This window comes from Nanorana parkeri, unplaced genomic scaffold, assembly GCF_000935625.1.
Source record: "Nanorana parkeri isolate BGI_ZX_2015 unplaced genomic scaffold, ASM93562v1 scaffold635, whole genome shotgun sequence".
NCBI classification, from domain to species: domain Eukaryota; kingdom Metazoa; phylum Chordata; class Amphibia; order Anura; family Dicroglossidae; genus Nanorana; species Nanorana parkeri.
Genome location: NW_017306903.1, coordinates 937,450 through 953,332, shown reverse-complemented (window position 1 = coordinate 953,332; position 15,883 = coordinate 937,450). Strand labels below are relative to the sequence as shown.

Sequence of the window (15,883 nt, the reverse complement as noted above, 5' to 3'; positions counted from 1 at the left end):
GATAATAATGATAGAAAGGGTAGACATTATCTTTGTTAAAGTATATTTAAAGGTCAACTATTTTCCGTTTGTTTGTTTTGAATAGCATATGAAAGAATTAAAACCCCTGTCAATTGTCTTTTGCACCCTGTGTCACATATGTCACAGCAGGATAGCAGCTACATACCTATTTAAAAGAGGCTGTACTGAGCCTGCCTGTCCTAACTTGCTCTGTGTGCAGATGCTTTCCTGTACTGTAGCAAAATCTTTTATTGACAGTTGACACTGGAACAAGTGTTCTTATTGGAATATTCCCCCTATATTTCTGTTCTGGTGATAATAAAATTTTGGATTCTCCATTCACTTTCAGTCCCATTGACAATGGTCACTATGAAAAATAGAGAGGGTTACTTTTCTCTGGAGGTAACCAATTCCTCCTTAAAAGGTACACACTAAAAGCCCAGCACAGCACACAGACAGCTGATGGCCTCCAGTGTGTCCCAGCAATCAAAAACTAGGTATTTAGAGCAAGGTGTACATTTCTAGCACACTTACCAGCCACTCAATACTGTGTCTGAGTGCTCTAGAAAAGGGTAGCATAAATATTTTGGTTGTGTTGGTGACAGTTACAGCCAAAGTAACTACAATTCAACGTTAGCTATCGGATTACGCTAATGTCTGCCGCCAGCCCTGACCACTGCATACTCTGTGTCCAGCCTGTCACAAGACCAGGCCGCTTGAGCATACATCACCTGCCTTGAACTATATCACATCATGAAGCCACCTGACACAGTATGTTTACTCTCTCTCTGGTTTGCTTGGGAGCTTTATAGTCCTGTAAATATAGCACAGCACCTTATATCCTGGGGCCATCCAAATACTGGTAGGGATACTGGTAGGTGGCTGTTAAAGGTGAAACAGCACAAAAGTCTAGCTGTTTTTGGACAACAGGGTGCAAAATGGTATACCGTACAAAGTGTCAGATGACCCATAAAGGCTGATTTACTAAAAGAGTTGGCAATACTCACTTCAATTATGTGCAGACAATAAATAGGGATTTGCTTTTGAAGTGAATCTTCACACAATTTATTGTTTAAACATTCTCAACTCCTTTAGTATATCAACTTCAAAGACTTGCATTTTGAAAAGGAGCCGTAAAGAATAACTACTGTCTAGCACTGCAAGGCAGAAAGCAAATCATGTATATAATAAGCAAATATGAGTGCCCAATGCACATTTCTAATTACAAAAAAGAAACAAATCATTTAAAACATTACCACAGCTTGATAACATTTTTATGTCAAGCTGACATTTTTGAATACATAGTTACATAATTAATCAGGTTGTAAAAAGTCCATCGAATTCAACCTATAGAGATAAGAAAAAATAACCCTAAAACAGAATCCTATGCCCACAGTTACCTACAGTTGATCCAAAGGAAGGCAAAAAATGATAATTATATTACTTATAAGAAGTTAATATCTAGTAATATTCTGTGCTTTTAAGAATGCATCCAGGTTATTTTTTAAAACAGTTAACTGAACTAGCTAGAACTAGCTCCTGCGGGAGTCAATTCCACATTTTCATAGCTTTAACTGTGAAGAAGTCTTTCCATATTCAAACGTTAACCTCTTTTCCTCCAGACGCAAAAACTGTCCCCTTGTTCTTTGCAGTTACCTTTTAAGGGAATAATGTAAAACTATTAAAGGTACATTAGCTTAGATGCAACATTTTGTCCAGTAGTTAGCAATATATCCTTGTTAGAATACACATTATTGTATCTATTGCAATAACTCCTGCAGTATACATTTTTGGTCAGTAGATGGCAGTGTTTATAAGTTCTGTTATATATCTATGGTAGATACTAGGGATGCTCTGATACCACTTTTTTAGGACCGAGTACGAGTACCGATACTTTTTTTCAAGTACTCGCCGATACCAATTACCGATACTTTTTCTTAAAGGGACAGGTCACATTTTTTCTAAAGCAATACAAAATAATGATTTTAGGTCGGTTTCTTAATATTATGAAAAAACAGACATTGAATAATGAAATGAAATGAATATTTAGATCATGCCATTGCTAACTGAGGCTTGTGTACCCATAGTGGGGAAAATAGATGAGACCAGAACACTTGGCTTTTTATACTATTAAGCCAGGTATGCAGAATTGGATAGAGCTGTGCCACACAATACAGTGTTCAGGTATGGAGTTTGGACATGTGCTCATCTATTTTCCACACTATGGGGGGGATACAAGCCTTAGTTAGCAATAGCATGATCTAAATATTCATTTCATTATTTTATGTCTTTTTTTATATTATAAAGCCGGGTATGCAGAATTGGACATAGTTGTGCCACACTATACAGTATTCTGGTCTGGAGTCTGGACAGGTGCTCATCTATTTTCCCCACTATGGGGGGGGGGGGATACAAGCCTTAGTTAGCAATGGCATAAGCATTCTAAATATTCAGTTCATTTCATTATTCAATGTCTTTTTTTATATTATACAATGTATACTATAAAAAAAGACATTGAATAAAGAAATGAAATTAATATTTAGAATAGATCATGCCATTGCTAACTAAGGCTTGTATCCCCATAGTGGGGAAAATAGATGAGCACATGTCCAATTCTGTATAACTGCCTTTATATTTTTATAAAGTTTTTTTTATAATATAACACCAGGTATGCAGAATTGGATATAGCTGTGCCACACTATACAGTGTTGTGGTCTGGGGTCTGGACACGTGCTCATCTATTTTCCCCACTGTGCCTTAGTTAGCAATAGCATGATCTAAATATTCAGTTAATTTCATTATGCAATGTCTTTTTTTATATTATAAATTTTATAATATAAAAAAAAGACATTGAATAATGAAATTAACTGAATATTTAGAATGATCATGCCATTGCTAAGGCTTTGTAATGCTGTTTAACTTTATATAAAGTTTATATGAAGTTAAACAGCATTACTGCCGGCATATATTATTTTTGTGCCATCATGTACCCAGCCCCCATGCGGTGCTGCAGTACTAACCTGCTGTGTCGTCCTCTCTGTCTGTTTCATCCACTCCGTGTCACAGCCTAGTCATCCACTCCATGCTGGCCTCTTCTCCCGCTGATTGGCCGATTGGATGATTGACAGGCATCCTTACCAGTCAGGAGTGAGGACTGAGGACTTGGAGGCGGAGTTTACTTTTAGCCGCTCGCCCGTGGAGGAGGAGTTTGCTGCCATCTTGATTGATTGAAGACGCTATGGAGGTCCTGTGTGCAGCGGTTTCGGGTCCTTGAAGATGGCGGACGCGGCACAGGTACTCGTTTTCGGTATCGGAGTATTTGTACGAGTACGAGTACTCATGCAAATACTCGGTATCGCCTCCGATACCGATGCTTGTATCAGTATCGGAGCATCCCTAGTACAGAATCTGTTGTATTGTAGAGGTAGAAAATAAAGCTGTGGCTTCCTTCCTGTTTCCAAGCCATGTGCAGCATGCATATCAGACTGTGTGCTTGTGTTTCTCTGTGATGCTGTGCAAGAAGTCCCAACAGGTTATGGGCCCAGGCACAGTCACAGTCCAGTTATAGTGCAGTTACAGCCTAAAAGTAAAAAGAGCACAAGATCCAGCAACAGAAAGAGACTACAGCAACTAGAAGAACATGGCTAGTACCACAGCAGCAACAACGCTTTCATTTGCAAATCTGACAAACCAGAACTACCAGTCATGAAAATTCAAGATGACAATGCTGCTAATAAGAGAAGGTACATGAAAGTGTGTGGATGAAGTCCGTCCAGCACAGCCCATGGCTGAATGGACAGAGTCATATCTGAAAGCTCAGAGCACAACCGCCCTTAGCATAGAAGATGATCAAATCATACATGTATGTAAATGTAAAACTGCTAAGGAGATGTGGGAAGCATTGCAAAAGCTGCATGAAATATCTAACCTCAGCAATAAACTGTATCTGATTAGAAAACTATACCAAACCAAGCTGATGAAAGGCCAGGATATACAGGATTACATAAGGCATACCTTAGAAATGAAGGAACGCCTGAGAGGTCTAGGAGAAGAAATAAAAGACTTTCATGTTGCAGCACCATTACTGAGTGGTTTACCTGAAAGTTATGAAATACTTGTTACAGCACTTGATGCACGTCCAGATGATGAACTGACATTAGAAATTGTTAAAGGCAAGCTTGTATATGAATGCAGTGCTTCCAGTGTGGAGTCTGCACTAAAGATGGAAAATCTACATAAAACCAGGAAGATGCAACCAGAAACACGTGAATGTGTTGTGTGTAAGAAACAAGGTCACTTAAAGGCAGACTGCAGAATCTGGAAAGCTAGAATGCAAAAACAAAATAAACCACAAAGGGCCAAAAGCGTAAAGGAAGAGACAGACTTTACTTCAGATAATTAATGTGCTTTTCAATCAAAATGCTGCACCACATCTTCGCAAGCATTGTGTTGATTCAGGAGCTACGAGTCCCATGACAAAAGACAGAAATGTCTTCATTAATCTTGACCAGAGTAAAACAGAGAAAATTACAACCGCTAATGGACAAATAATGGAATCAGCAGGAATAGGAGACGATTTTCTTTATTGTCTTATATCCCAGAGTGTCACCAGAAAAATACCTGTGAACATTTTTTTGTATGTGCCTGCTCTTGAAACCAATCTTTTGTCAGTAAAGAAGCTCACAAAACAAGGGAATGTAGTGACTTTTCAGGGTGACAATTGTACCTTGTTGGCAAAGGCTAAAATCACAGATGAACTGTATCAGCTGAACTGCAGTAAAATGGTGAATACTGCCAAAGAGAGGAAATATTTAAACTGCATCCACACTTAGCACAGGCGACTTGGTCACAGAAATCCTGACATAATAAAGAAAATAGTTCAGAATGACTATGCACGTGGAATGCATATTAGCCCATGTGATCAAACCATGAAATGTACCAGCTGCATTAAAGGAAAATGACAAAAAAGGCTTTTCCAAAGCAGAGCAACAGCAGAACTTAAAAGCCTCTGCATTTAATTCATTCAGATCTATGCGGTCCAATGGAAAAATTAACTCCAGGAAAGAAAAGGTATTTTCTCACTTTTATTGATGATTACTCCAGATATACTACATTGTATCTGCTACACAACAAAAGTGAAGTACCAGAGAAACTTGAACAGTTTTTGGCTCAACAAATTTGGTAAAATGCCTAATACCTTGCGGACAGACAATGGAAGTGAATATACAAGTGGCAACACACAGACAATTCTCAGAAAGCATGGGATAATGTTTCAAACGACTGTGCCATACAAGCCAGAGCAAAATGGGGTGTCCCTCTCTTTATTTCCACTCGCCAAATGCGAGCGGGCGAGTGGAAATTTTGAGCCCTGAACTATGGAATGGAAGATCACCAGACTTAAAGCATAAACACATTTTTGGAAGCAAAGCTTATGTCCACATCCCAAAGGAAAAACATACAAAATGGGATGCTTGAGCAAAAGAAGGTGTACTTGTGGGATACAGTGAATCTCAAAAGGGATACAGAATCCTGCACCAAGACACAAACTAGGTAACTGTTAGCAGAAGTGTTATTGTTGATGAAACCTCAGTGTGTTCAAAATGTCACAAATGACACAAACATCTGAAACTGAGGGAAAATCCACATCAATTTCACACAAAGACAAGAGACAGGGTGACACAGAAATATAAATTACCAGACAATACAAATTCTGAAAAGAAGAAGCCACACCACAAGAGTCTTCAGTCAGGAAGTCCATACGAAGCCACAAAGGCATCCCAGCAAAGCGTCTATCTTATGTTGCTTGTGAAGCATTAAAGCCAGACCCAGATTCATAGGATGAGATGCAAAGAACTCCAACCCATGAGAAACAAAAGTGGATCAGAGCTGCTGATGAAGAGATGACATCTCTTAACCTCTTGCCGTCCGCCCGTAGTAAAAAAACGGACGGACGGCACTGCTGCATTTGCAGAAATTGTTTTCTGCTCGTTGGCCTGGATGGGAAGGGGGTTTAACACCGCGGATGTCAACTGGTTAATGTACTGCAGACATGGACACTTTCAGAGCTACCCCAAGATAAGCGTGCAATTGGATCCAGAATGGCATTAACATAATAAGTAGTTATTGAGTTGGGGTGTTAGAATACACATTATTGTAACTCCTGCAGTATACATTTTTGGTCAGTAGATGGCAGTGTTTATAAGTTCTGTTATATATCTATGGTAGATACTCTGTTGTATTGTAAAAGGTAGAGAATAAAGCTGTGGATTCCTTCCTGTTTCCAAGCCATGTACAGCATGCTTATCAGACCGTGTGCTTGTGTTTTTCTGTGGGGCTGTGCAAGAAGTTCCAACAATCCTGAATTTCCTCAGAGACCTACCTACAATACGAATGTTTATTGTTGCAGTGTCTTGCATGTTTTCAATCTGCACAGTGAGACTATACTTTCCAGAGTGACTTCGTTCAGCAGATCGGATAAACATAATAGTGTCAACATCAGTTGTTCTTATACTGATTTGCTTTGGGTCCAAGGGCTGGCCTTCTTTTGACCACGTGAGCTTTGGTCTTGGTTTTCCCTGTAAATATCGTTGATACAGCATTGTTTAAAACTGTCATCTAAAAATACTGAATGCCCCTTTCCACCCACTTCGTTATTTCCATCATGCAGTTACCTGGAAAGGAATAACCAGATTGACTTGCTCCCCCACTTTTTTTATATACGTCTGTCTGAGATGGCGAGGTAAGCGAATCTTTGGTTGTTCTGTTAAGTTAAAATAAAGTACAAACAATTAGGAAAAAACCCTTTATATGTTTATGTAAAAGGGAGTGCACCATTAGGAGAAATGCTATACATTGCCAAAAAAAGCAGCCTTTATCATAAACCTATTTCAAGATACAAGCTCCATTACACTCAAGCTGATCCTGCAACTTTACTAGAAGTAGCTAATTTAGATCAAATACTGTATGTATCTTGGAAATTTTTAATGCCACACGCTATATACTTGTTCCAGGCCAGTAAATTCACTCTCGGTGAACCTGAAGGATCAGCCTGAGTATTTTAATGAAACTTCTTTGCTGGAAAGGAAGAATGGAGAGTTAACACTTTCTCCGAAAAGCATTTTCTTTTTATAAAGAACACTTCATTGTCATACATTTCATACATTAGGGTTGCTTCATTAAAATTAGAAAAAACGGCCCCAGTGTGAGCTGTTTTTATAGCAGCATCCAGAAAGGTTTCACCTTTTATTAACAGGAATAATTAAACAAGTATTTTGATTGATCACTATTTACTTTGGGTGCAAAGGCTGGCCTTTCGACCACATTTCAAAAGCAGTTCAACTGTTTTGTTATATACTTATAAACTGTATCAATAAAAGAAAATACACAGTACATGAACTGATGTCATCTGAAGTATAAGGTATGATTTATTTAAGAGACTTACGCACAATCTCCCGAATAGTGACAGGCTGAGCCATGACTGCTGGTTCACTTTTTCCAGCAATGTTTACTGCAATCACACGGAATTCAACCTTTTCTCCGGTTGGAAGATCCTTCACAGTGAATCCACATCTTTCTACAAGCTCTTGGTTGGAAGCTATCCATTCAGTAGCTGTAAAAATACATATAGAGAATGCAGACTGGACTTATGACAATGTCGTAATGTACAACAGCTAAACGTTCAGCAGTGTACAGAGTCCTCTGCCAATGACTCAACCTTGACATGGCAGTTTTTATTTTTTAAAGGTTAACTAAAGGTTAAAGGAGAACTATGGGGATAGGGCTTTTCCCCATAGTTCTCCTATGGGTAACCAGAGGACACAAACTAGCGTCCTCCCGTGTAAGGAACTTACGCTGCATCGGAGCAGTATACCACGGCAAAACGGTAGGCTCACCACTTGCTCGGCGTTCTATCAAAGTAGTACGTCGAGCAAGTTCGCTAGGGACACATGCTACCGAGAACCAGTGTGAGACTCCTGAACCCGGGCACCTTCTGCCCCTGAGACCTGGACTTTCTACCTTGCATACCTGGCAGTGTGGCATCTGATCTTCCAACCAAACCGCAAGTAACCATTAGCACATGTAACCCATTAGTGCTCTGGGGAAGATAACACCAGGGACGAAGCTAACATACATAGTGCTCTCTGAAGACAATGTGTTACTGATTCCACTGCTGCATAGGACAGTTGTTCCCAATTGGTGCTTATGGAAGAGTTCAGGAGTGGGGATTATAAGTGATCTTGTTCCAACTGTGTATTCTCTTCATACTGAGACTGTAATCACCATACACTCCTACTCTAGAGCTAACTACACCTTCATCATTAGTGAACTGAACTAGTGAGTGAGAAACTACAAAACGTATCACACCCCAATGCTAATTAATTGGGGTTGAGAAACTGCATAATAGATAACAGCCTATGTAGTGAGTTGATGGTGTATGATGTGACAGGGGTTCCGACTGCACTCACTACACTAAAGTGTGACTGTGAACCCTCTTCCTGAACCGTCTCCATCTAAGCTCCGCAGCTGCGATCCCAGATACCCAGCCGCGCTTGCACGGATCGTTACATCCCGTCACCCTAAGCTCAGTATACCGCGAGCTGTAGCTCGCGGTATACTGAGACGCCGCAGTATACCGCGAGCTACAGCTCGTGGTATACTGAGACGCCGCAGCTGAAGCGGATCCCGACAATTATGTCTGGATCCACCCAGCTGCGTGAGTGACAGCTGGCTCTGTTTATCTAGAGCTGTACTCGTCCCCTCCCCTGTCCGTTTCGCCAGTCAGCGCTGGAGGATCGGAGAGGGGAGGAGGAATCCAGTCCCTCCACCTGTCACAGCTCTCTGACGTGACAAGATAGAGAAGGTAGGGAACGCCGGTATGTGTTCGCTCACTTCCCGGTCTACTGAGCCGACCTGTGACAGTTTCATTGTCACAGGTCGGCTAGAACTATGAAAAGCACTCACCTCATAGTTCTCCTTTAACTTTTTTTAAACATAACTAATCTCCATGAAGCTTTATGCTAGCCATACACGGCTAGATTCTCTCACATTCAGCACATGGCCTAAACAGCTTGGATGGAGAATGTGACGACATGGTGATCAGTTTATAAGTTAAATGTGTATTGGTGTTGAGTTATGTTTGAGTGCGTTATGCTGTGTGACCTGGTTAGGGAAAGACTATCAGCCCCATCCCTCGTTATCTCCCATTGTTCTCTGAGGGAGCTCAGAACAATGACATTCTGGCCAGGCTCCTGCCATGGCTGTCTGGAGCTATTTAGCAGGTGGACACCTGTGGTGTTGTGAAGACAGGATTTCTGGGGAGGGGAAGGGGGATGTGATGGGATTATAATCTGATTTCATCACTTTCTGTATAAAAGTTTGTGCAGTTGCTCAATAAAGCAGAGAGTTTGTTTCACCTACACTCAAGCCTTGGCTAGTGACTGGGGAAACTGGGAGCTAAGGATCTTCAGGTTGCAAGATCTCCTCAGCAAGGAAGAAGACAGCGGCGGACATACTCATCCTGAGTACGGGGGTCCGTCACAGAGAAAGCTCCACTGTAGGCTATTGTATTCAGCAGAGGAGAGACCTGCATCAACTTGAGTACACAAACAGTGACTGCATCTGATGCAGTCACTGTTTGGCTGATAATTTTATGCCCAGCTCAGTCGATTTTCAGAGTGACTGTAGTCCAGCTAAGGGATGCTTGCAGGGCCACCTAAGGCTCAAAATTTGAGCCATCTATCAGCAGTATTATTTCTACTTGTTTACCGAATGGAAGCAATAGCAGCCAATGCATACTGTTAACCAAGAATGTATTCACCGAGCAAGTAAATGAAGAACAAACTAAATGATATTAGATGAAATTAAATTATATTTAAACCCTAACAATATTCTCTTATTCACTTCCTATTCGCTAAATATACCATTGAATTGTTTTGTTATAGCTGTTTAATTAGTGCAAAGAAAACCAAGAGCAGACCTATGGGCAGCGCAGCCGGTCCCGCTGCCCCAGGGCTGAGGCTCTGGTCCTGGGCCCCCCAATTTTTTTAATTGATTCAGCTGCCATTCTGCTTGCTGGGGACCTCCCAGTAGCCTTCGGGGGAACCACAGCGGCGTCTGTTTACAGTGCCAGCCCGCAGGTCACATCTGCCCGTGCTGAGACCCTCTGCATCTGCCCGTGCTGAGACCCTCTGCATCTGATATCAGGCTGGCACCCCGGAGCAGCACAGAGTATGTACTAAATTCATATGATATGTATAGTGTATTGCTGGGATTTGTAGTCCCTCTACAGGCAGTGCCATTTTGCATTAGAGTGTAAGCTCCTCTGTACAGAGACTGGTATGATTGGCTCAGTTTTCTCTGTACAGCACTACAGTATATGTCAGAGGTATATAAATGTATAAAAATAATATAAAAATAGTAGTGTGTTACTATGGGGGAACATTAGTGTGTGAGCTCCATTGGTGCAGAGACCTCCACCAGGGGGGTGGTTCGGGGCTAGTGAGATCAGGTCCAGGGATCCCCCCCCCTCCCCGTTGGAGGAGGCATGGTTGCATGGGCCAATGGGCTTCTGAGAAGGCTTGGGAGCTGGGGTTCCTTAGGTCTGCCACTGAAGAAAATCCTGTTAGTTTTCCAAGAAATGTGAGTTAACTATTACTACTAATTTTATTCTCTCTGCCTGTTCACATGGAGGGGTTATGAAGATAAATAGGAGGGTAGGGTATGTATGTGCCATTTGCAATTTATCAGCAATGAAGTAGGGCTGACAAAATGTGGTTTGGAACTTAGAGCTAAATTGTCATAGGGGAATTCAGGAGGACACTATGGGGTTGATTTACTAAAGGCAAATTGTCTGTTCACTTTGTAAAGGAATTTTCACCACATGCAAGGAGAATAAAAAGCAGTATTTTTTCTTACACATGGTGTGATGGTAGAAGTCTGTAGATCTTTACCTCATTCACTAAGCTAAGGGAAAATTCCCGTGCAAAGTAAAAAAAACAATGCAAAGTGAACAGGCTATTGCCTTCAGTAAATCAACCCCTATATTCCTGGCACATCAACGGTTATTTTTCTGTACTTGCAGCGTGGTTAAACAGATAAAACATGGGAGTAGTTAATACAGTTTTTTTTTTAATGATTTTGTCTTGACATAGGTTTTAATACAATGTATTAAATAGACTGAAATGACCAGGGAATGCAAATACGTGTAAGCTGGAGAAGTAAATGGGTATAAGGAACATTGGAATAATATCATTTTATTGCTGACTAACGATCCTTTTTGGTCTGCCCCTTAGTCAAATAATTTCTCTGACTGTGAAATTGTAAATTGGCTAGCATAAACTTTTGTGAGGCTGCTAACCTTAATCAGGCTGGAGAACTACAAGATGGAATGCTAAGGAGGTGAGGCTCAAGCTGCCCACAAACATAAGATAAATGATTCTTAGGGTGATGTCAGCTTGTTTTGGTGACCATCTGACCATCTGGGTATCCAAGTCAACCCTTCTATTGTATATATTCAGTTAGTTGAAAAATGTCTGCAGTTGTTTCCCACAGGCAAGATGGCACCAGAGCTGTTTGCCACCATCTCCCTAGACCCCTTTTCTTAAGCATGTCTGAGGATGCACTTTTCTGCAGACGTCTGAAGACAATGGTGCCAAAGTGTCGTACTCCCCTGTGCCCTGTTCCAGGTCTTTCCCCCTGTATGAGGCTGCCAGTATGCAGCCAATCTCCAGTCAATAGCTATCTCTAAGGTCTAGCGCAGCAGTGTTGCTTAGCATTTAAACACGTAAGTACTGTAGCTGCTGAGCCCCCTGTGTTTCCAGAGGTATATAAATGTATAAAAATAATATAAATAATATTGTCTCTTGGTTCCTGAAGATCCCTGTATACACCTGTGGCCTCCCGCAGCCTGCAGAGCGTGCCTCTGCTTTCTCCTAAGAGCCTTCCAGTGTTTCAGCACCTGTATGCCCTGTGTACTCCAAGTGAGCTTCCAGTGATCTAGTACCTGTGTGCACTGTGTACTCCAAGAGAGCCCCAGCATTCCTGCACCTGTGTCTCTGTGTTTACTTAGTGAGCGCTCAATGTCTTGAACTTCTGCTCTTCTGTGCATTTTCCTGAGCCCAGCACCCCAGTGCTCACAGAAATGGCTGTTTCCCTGTCTACTTCCATGTCCCACACCGAAGTGCTTTCAGACACTTGACCCCTGTGCATTTACAGTGTCCCCAGAGTATCTACTATATATCTTATCAGCTAGCCTGCATGGGTGTGTTTGAGTCCTTAGATTGTGAGTCTCAAGCTATACCTTTTGCTAAATATGCAGATAACCCGATCCACTAGAGCTGCAGGTCACCTCAAAATCCGATGTAACTCCATGTCCCCACAGCCTCCTGCATACCCTAAGATCCAAGTGCTTTTGCTACAAGTGATTACAGACCCCTATCCATATCACCAGGAGCACAAAGTACCTGCACAATCAGCCCCTGTCTGTTTTTGGGCACTTTTAGATCGTATTTAGTACCTCTTACATTTGGAAAGGAGCAACAAAGATTTACACAATATGCACTCCAATAGGGAACATACTGTATATAGCTAATACCTAAAATAGGAAAAAGGGTATACCGTATATACTCGAGTATAAGCCGTCCCGAATATAAGCCGAGGTACCTAATTTTAGCAAAAAAAACTGGGAAAAAGTATTGACCCGAATATAAGCCGAGGGTGGGAAATGAGGCAGCTACTGGTAGATAGATACCAATAAAATGACATTAATATTTATTTAAAAGAAAAATAACCTAGCTCTGTAAGTGGAAAAGGGGGTACAGGGCTACATATCATGTACTACGGATCATTTAACCCATTCATATTAGCAGAGGATAATTGTAAATCTATTGTTCAGTGCACTCTATATGTAGTATATAGTACATGTACATATAGAGTGCCTGCAACAATACATTTACAATGATCCTCTGCTAACATGAATGGGTTAAATGATCCATAGTACAGGGCTACATACAGATCATTTAATACATTCATGTTAGTATAATTGTAAATGTATTGTCTGCACTGTATTAGCAGTATATACTCTATATAGAGTATATACTGCTAATACAGTGCAGACAATACATTTACAATTATACTAACATGAATGTATTAAATGATCTGTATGTAGCCCTGTACTATGGATCATTTAACCCATTCATGTTAGCAGAGGATCATTGTAAATGTATTGTTGCAGGCACTCTATATGTACATGTACTATATACTACATATAGAGTGCACTGAACAATAGATTTACAATTATCCTCTGCTAATATGAATGGGTTAAATGATCCGTAGTACATGATATGTAGCCCTGTACCCCCTTTTCCACTTACAGAGCTAGGTTATTTTTCTTTTAAATAAATATTAATGTCATTTTATTGGTATCTATCTACCAGTAGCTGCCTCATTTCCCACCCTCGGCTTATATTCGGGTCAATACTTTTTCCCAGTTTTTTTTGCTAAAATTAGGTACCTCGGCTTATATTCGGGACGGCTTATACTCGAGTATATACGGTATTTCCAGTTTAGTTTACATATATGACCCTTAAAATAAATTCCACAAATGGTATTCTAGCTGTGTTACAATCCATGTGTTTACATTATAATCCTCCATGAACTTACATCCTTCTTTGTGGTACTCAATCAGATAACCATCAATTCCACCAGCTCCAATACGATCTGGGGGCCTCCATTTTAGTGTGCAGGTGGTGTCTGTTACATCCTCAACCGTCAAATGTAGAGGTTCACTGGTGGGAGCTAATAAACAAATATTGTGAATGTCTCATTTGTGTTCTTAGCCATTTACTTTGCGTTAATAGTGATTACATGAGGCACACACATGATGTAAGAGAGAAATGAAAAAGTTATTTATAGATCACACAGTCCTTTGTTTTTGGTAAAAGTGGAGGTTTTTAAGAGTTGATGCTTAAAGTGTACATAAACCCAAACAATTAACTTCTGTTATTTGCCCTCTTTTAAGTTGTTAAATTTACAGCACAATTTTGATCCTGCCAGAAGTCTTGTGAGCTGATAACTTCTTGATAAAGAGAAGCTGAGGAGAGAATGAGGTGCTAAAATATTTCCTGTCCTAGGGTATAAATGCTGCTCCTTCATAACTCAGTGAACAGTAAAGTGAGTAAGCATTGTCACCCTAGGGCAAGAAGTGTGTTACTGGCAGGTCACCAAGTAAAAAAAAAAAAAAGGGAAAAAAAATATAATGCAGCACCACATCTAAGGACTAGTAAGCTGCAATTTACTACACTACATTTTGTCCTTGGGTTTAGATACACTTTATGACCATTTGGTCACAACAGTGTGTATATACAGTGTTTATATACCCTATATTGCCAAAAGTATTGCGACACCCCTCCAAATCATTGGATTCAGGTGTTCCATTAAATTTCTTGCTACTAAATATTCCACAGTCAACTGTTAGTGGTATTATAACAAAGTGGAAGCAACTGGGAACAACAGCAACTCAGCCACAAAGTGGTAGGCCACGTAAAATGACAGAATGGGCTCAGTGCATGCTGAAGTGCACAGTGCGCAGAAGTCGCCAACTGTCTACAGAGTCAATAGCTACAGACCTCCAAACTTCGTGTGGCCTTCAGATTCGCACAACAACAGTGCGTAGAGAGCTTCATGGAATGGGTTTCCATGGCCGAGCAGCTGCATCCAAGCCTTACATCACCAAGTGCAAAGCGTCGGATGCAGTGGTGTACAGCACACCGCCACTGGACTCTAGAGAAGTGGAGACGTGTTTTCTGGAGTGACGAATCACACTTCTTTGTCTGGCAATCTGGTGGACCTGTCTGGGTTTGGCGGTTGCCAGGAGAACGGTACTTGCCTGACTGCATTGTGCCAAGTGTAAAGTTTGGTGGAGGGGGGTTATGGTGTGGGGCTGGCATCAGCATACCAAGACATTTTGGACAATATCATGCTCCCAACTTCGTGGGAACAGTTTGGGGATGGCCCCTTCCTGTTCCAACATGACCAGCAAGGTCCATAAAGACGTGGATGAGTGAGTTTGGGGTGGAGGAACTTGACTGGCCTGCCCTCAACCTGATAGAACACCTTTGGGATGAATTAGAGCAGAGACTGGGAGCCAGGCCTTCTCGTCCAACATCAGTATCTGATGAACATTCCCATAGACACACTCCTAAACCTTGTGGACAGCCTTCCCAGAAGAGTTGAAGCTGTTATAGCGGCAAAGGGTGGGCCAACTCAATATTGAACCCTACGGACTAAGACTGGGATGCCATTAAGTTCATGTGCGTGTAAAGGCAGGCAATATAGTGTGTGTGTGGGTATACATATCAGTGGCGTAACAACCGGGGGGCGGCGGTGCGGCTGCCCCGGGCGCAGAGACGGGGGGCGAGCCAGTATGCAATACGGGCTGGCTGGATCAGGCAGACGTGGCCCTCTAATCAGGCATTGTAGAGGGCCGCCCGCGGGGGCCTCGCAAGGACCCAATTGAGGAATTTACAAGGACCCAATTGAGGCGATTACAGAGCCGCATCTGATGCGAGCTGGCTGACCGGCCGGCCGGGTGCAGATGGCAGAGAGGCAGCGGAGGGATGGAGCAGTTGCGGCCACAACAGACCCCCCACAACCGGGGTCCAGGGAGCCCCACTGACCACCAGGGTAAGGAGACATAAATACTCACCTGATCCGATCCACCGACAAGCGCAGCGTCCCGCCTCTCACGCTGTCAGAATATGCATACAGAGCGTCTCGGTTACTATTTAAACTGGCGCGCTGTATGCAGCTTCTGAGAAAATACGCTATTAGTATAGCAGGAGCAATGCAAAATGCGCAGCTGACTTCCTCGCTATGCCAATAGCGT

General features: G+C 41.8%; 1 protein-coding gene across 1 annotated transcript in view; it reads right to left on the bottom strand.

Annotated features, from left to right (window-relative positions):
* The window catches only part of MYBPC2 (myosin binding protein C, fast type), a gene marked incomplete at its 3' end in the record, with an annotated part of 63,837 nt that overhangs the window by 11,718 nt on the left and 36,236 nt on the right, over nt 1-15,883 (bottom strand). The window contains exons 11-14 of the mRNA XM_018563138.1: nt 13,660-13,794; nt 7,442-7,609; nt 6,672-6,760; nt 6,380-6,575 (exon numbers count right to left, since the gene is read on the bottom strand). Coding sequence (XP_018418640.1) covers nt 6,380-6,575; nt 6,672-6,760; nt 7,442-7,609; nt 13,660-13,794 — 588 coding nt within the window. The remainder of the gene's footprint in view (nt 1-6,379; nt 6,576-6,671; nt 6,761-7,441; nt 7,610-13,659; nt 13,795-15,883) is intronic.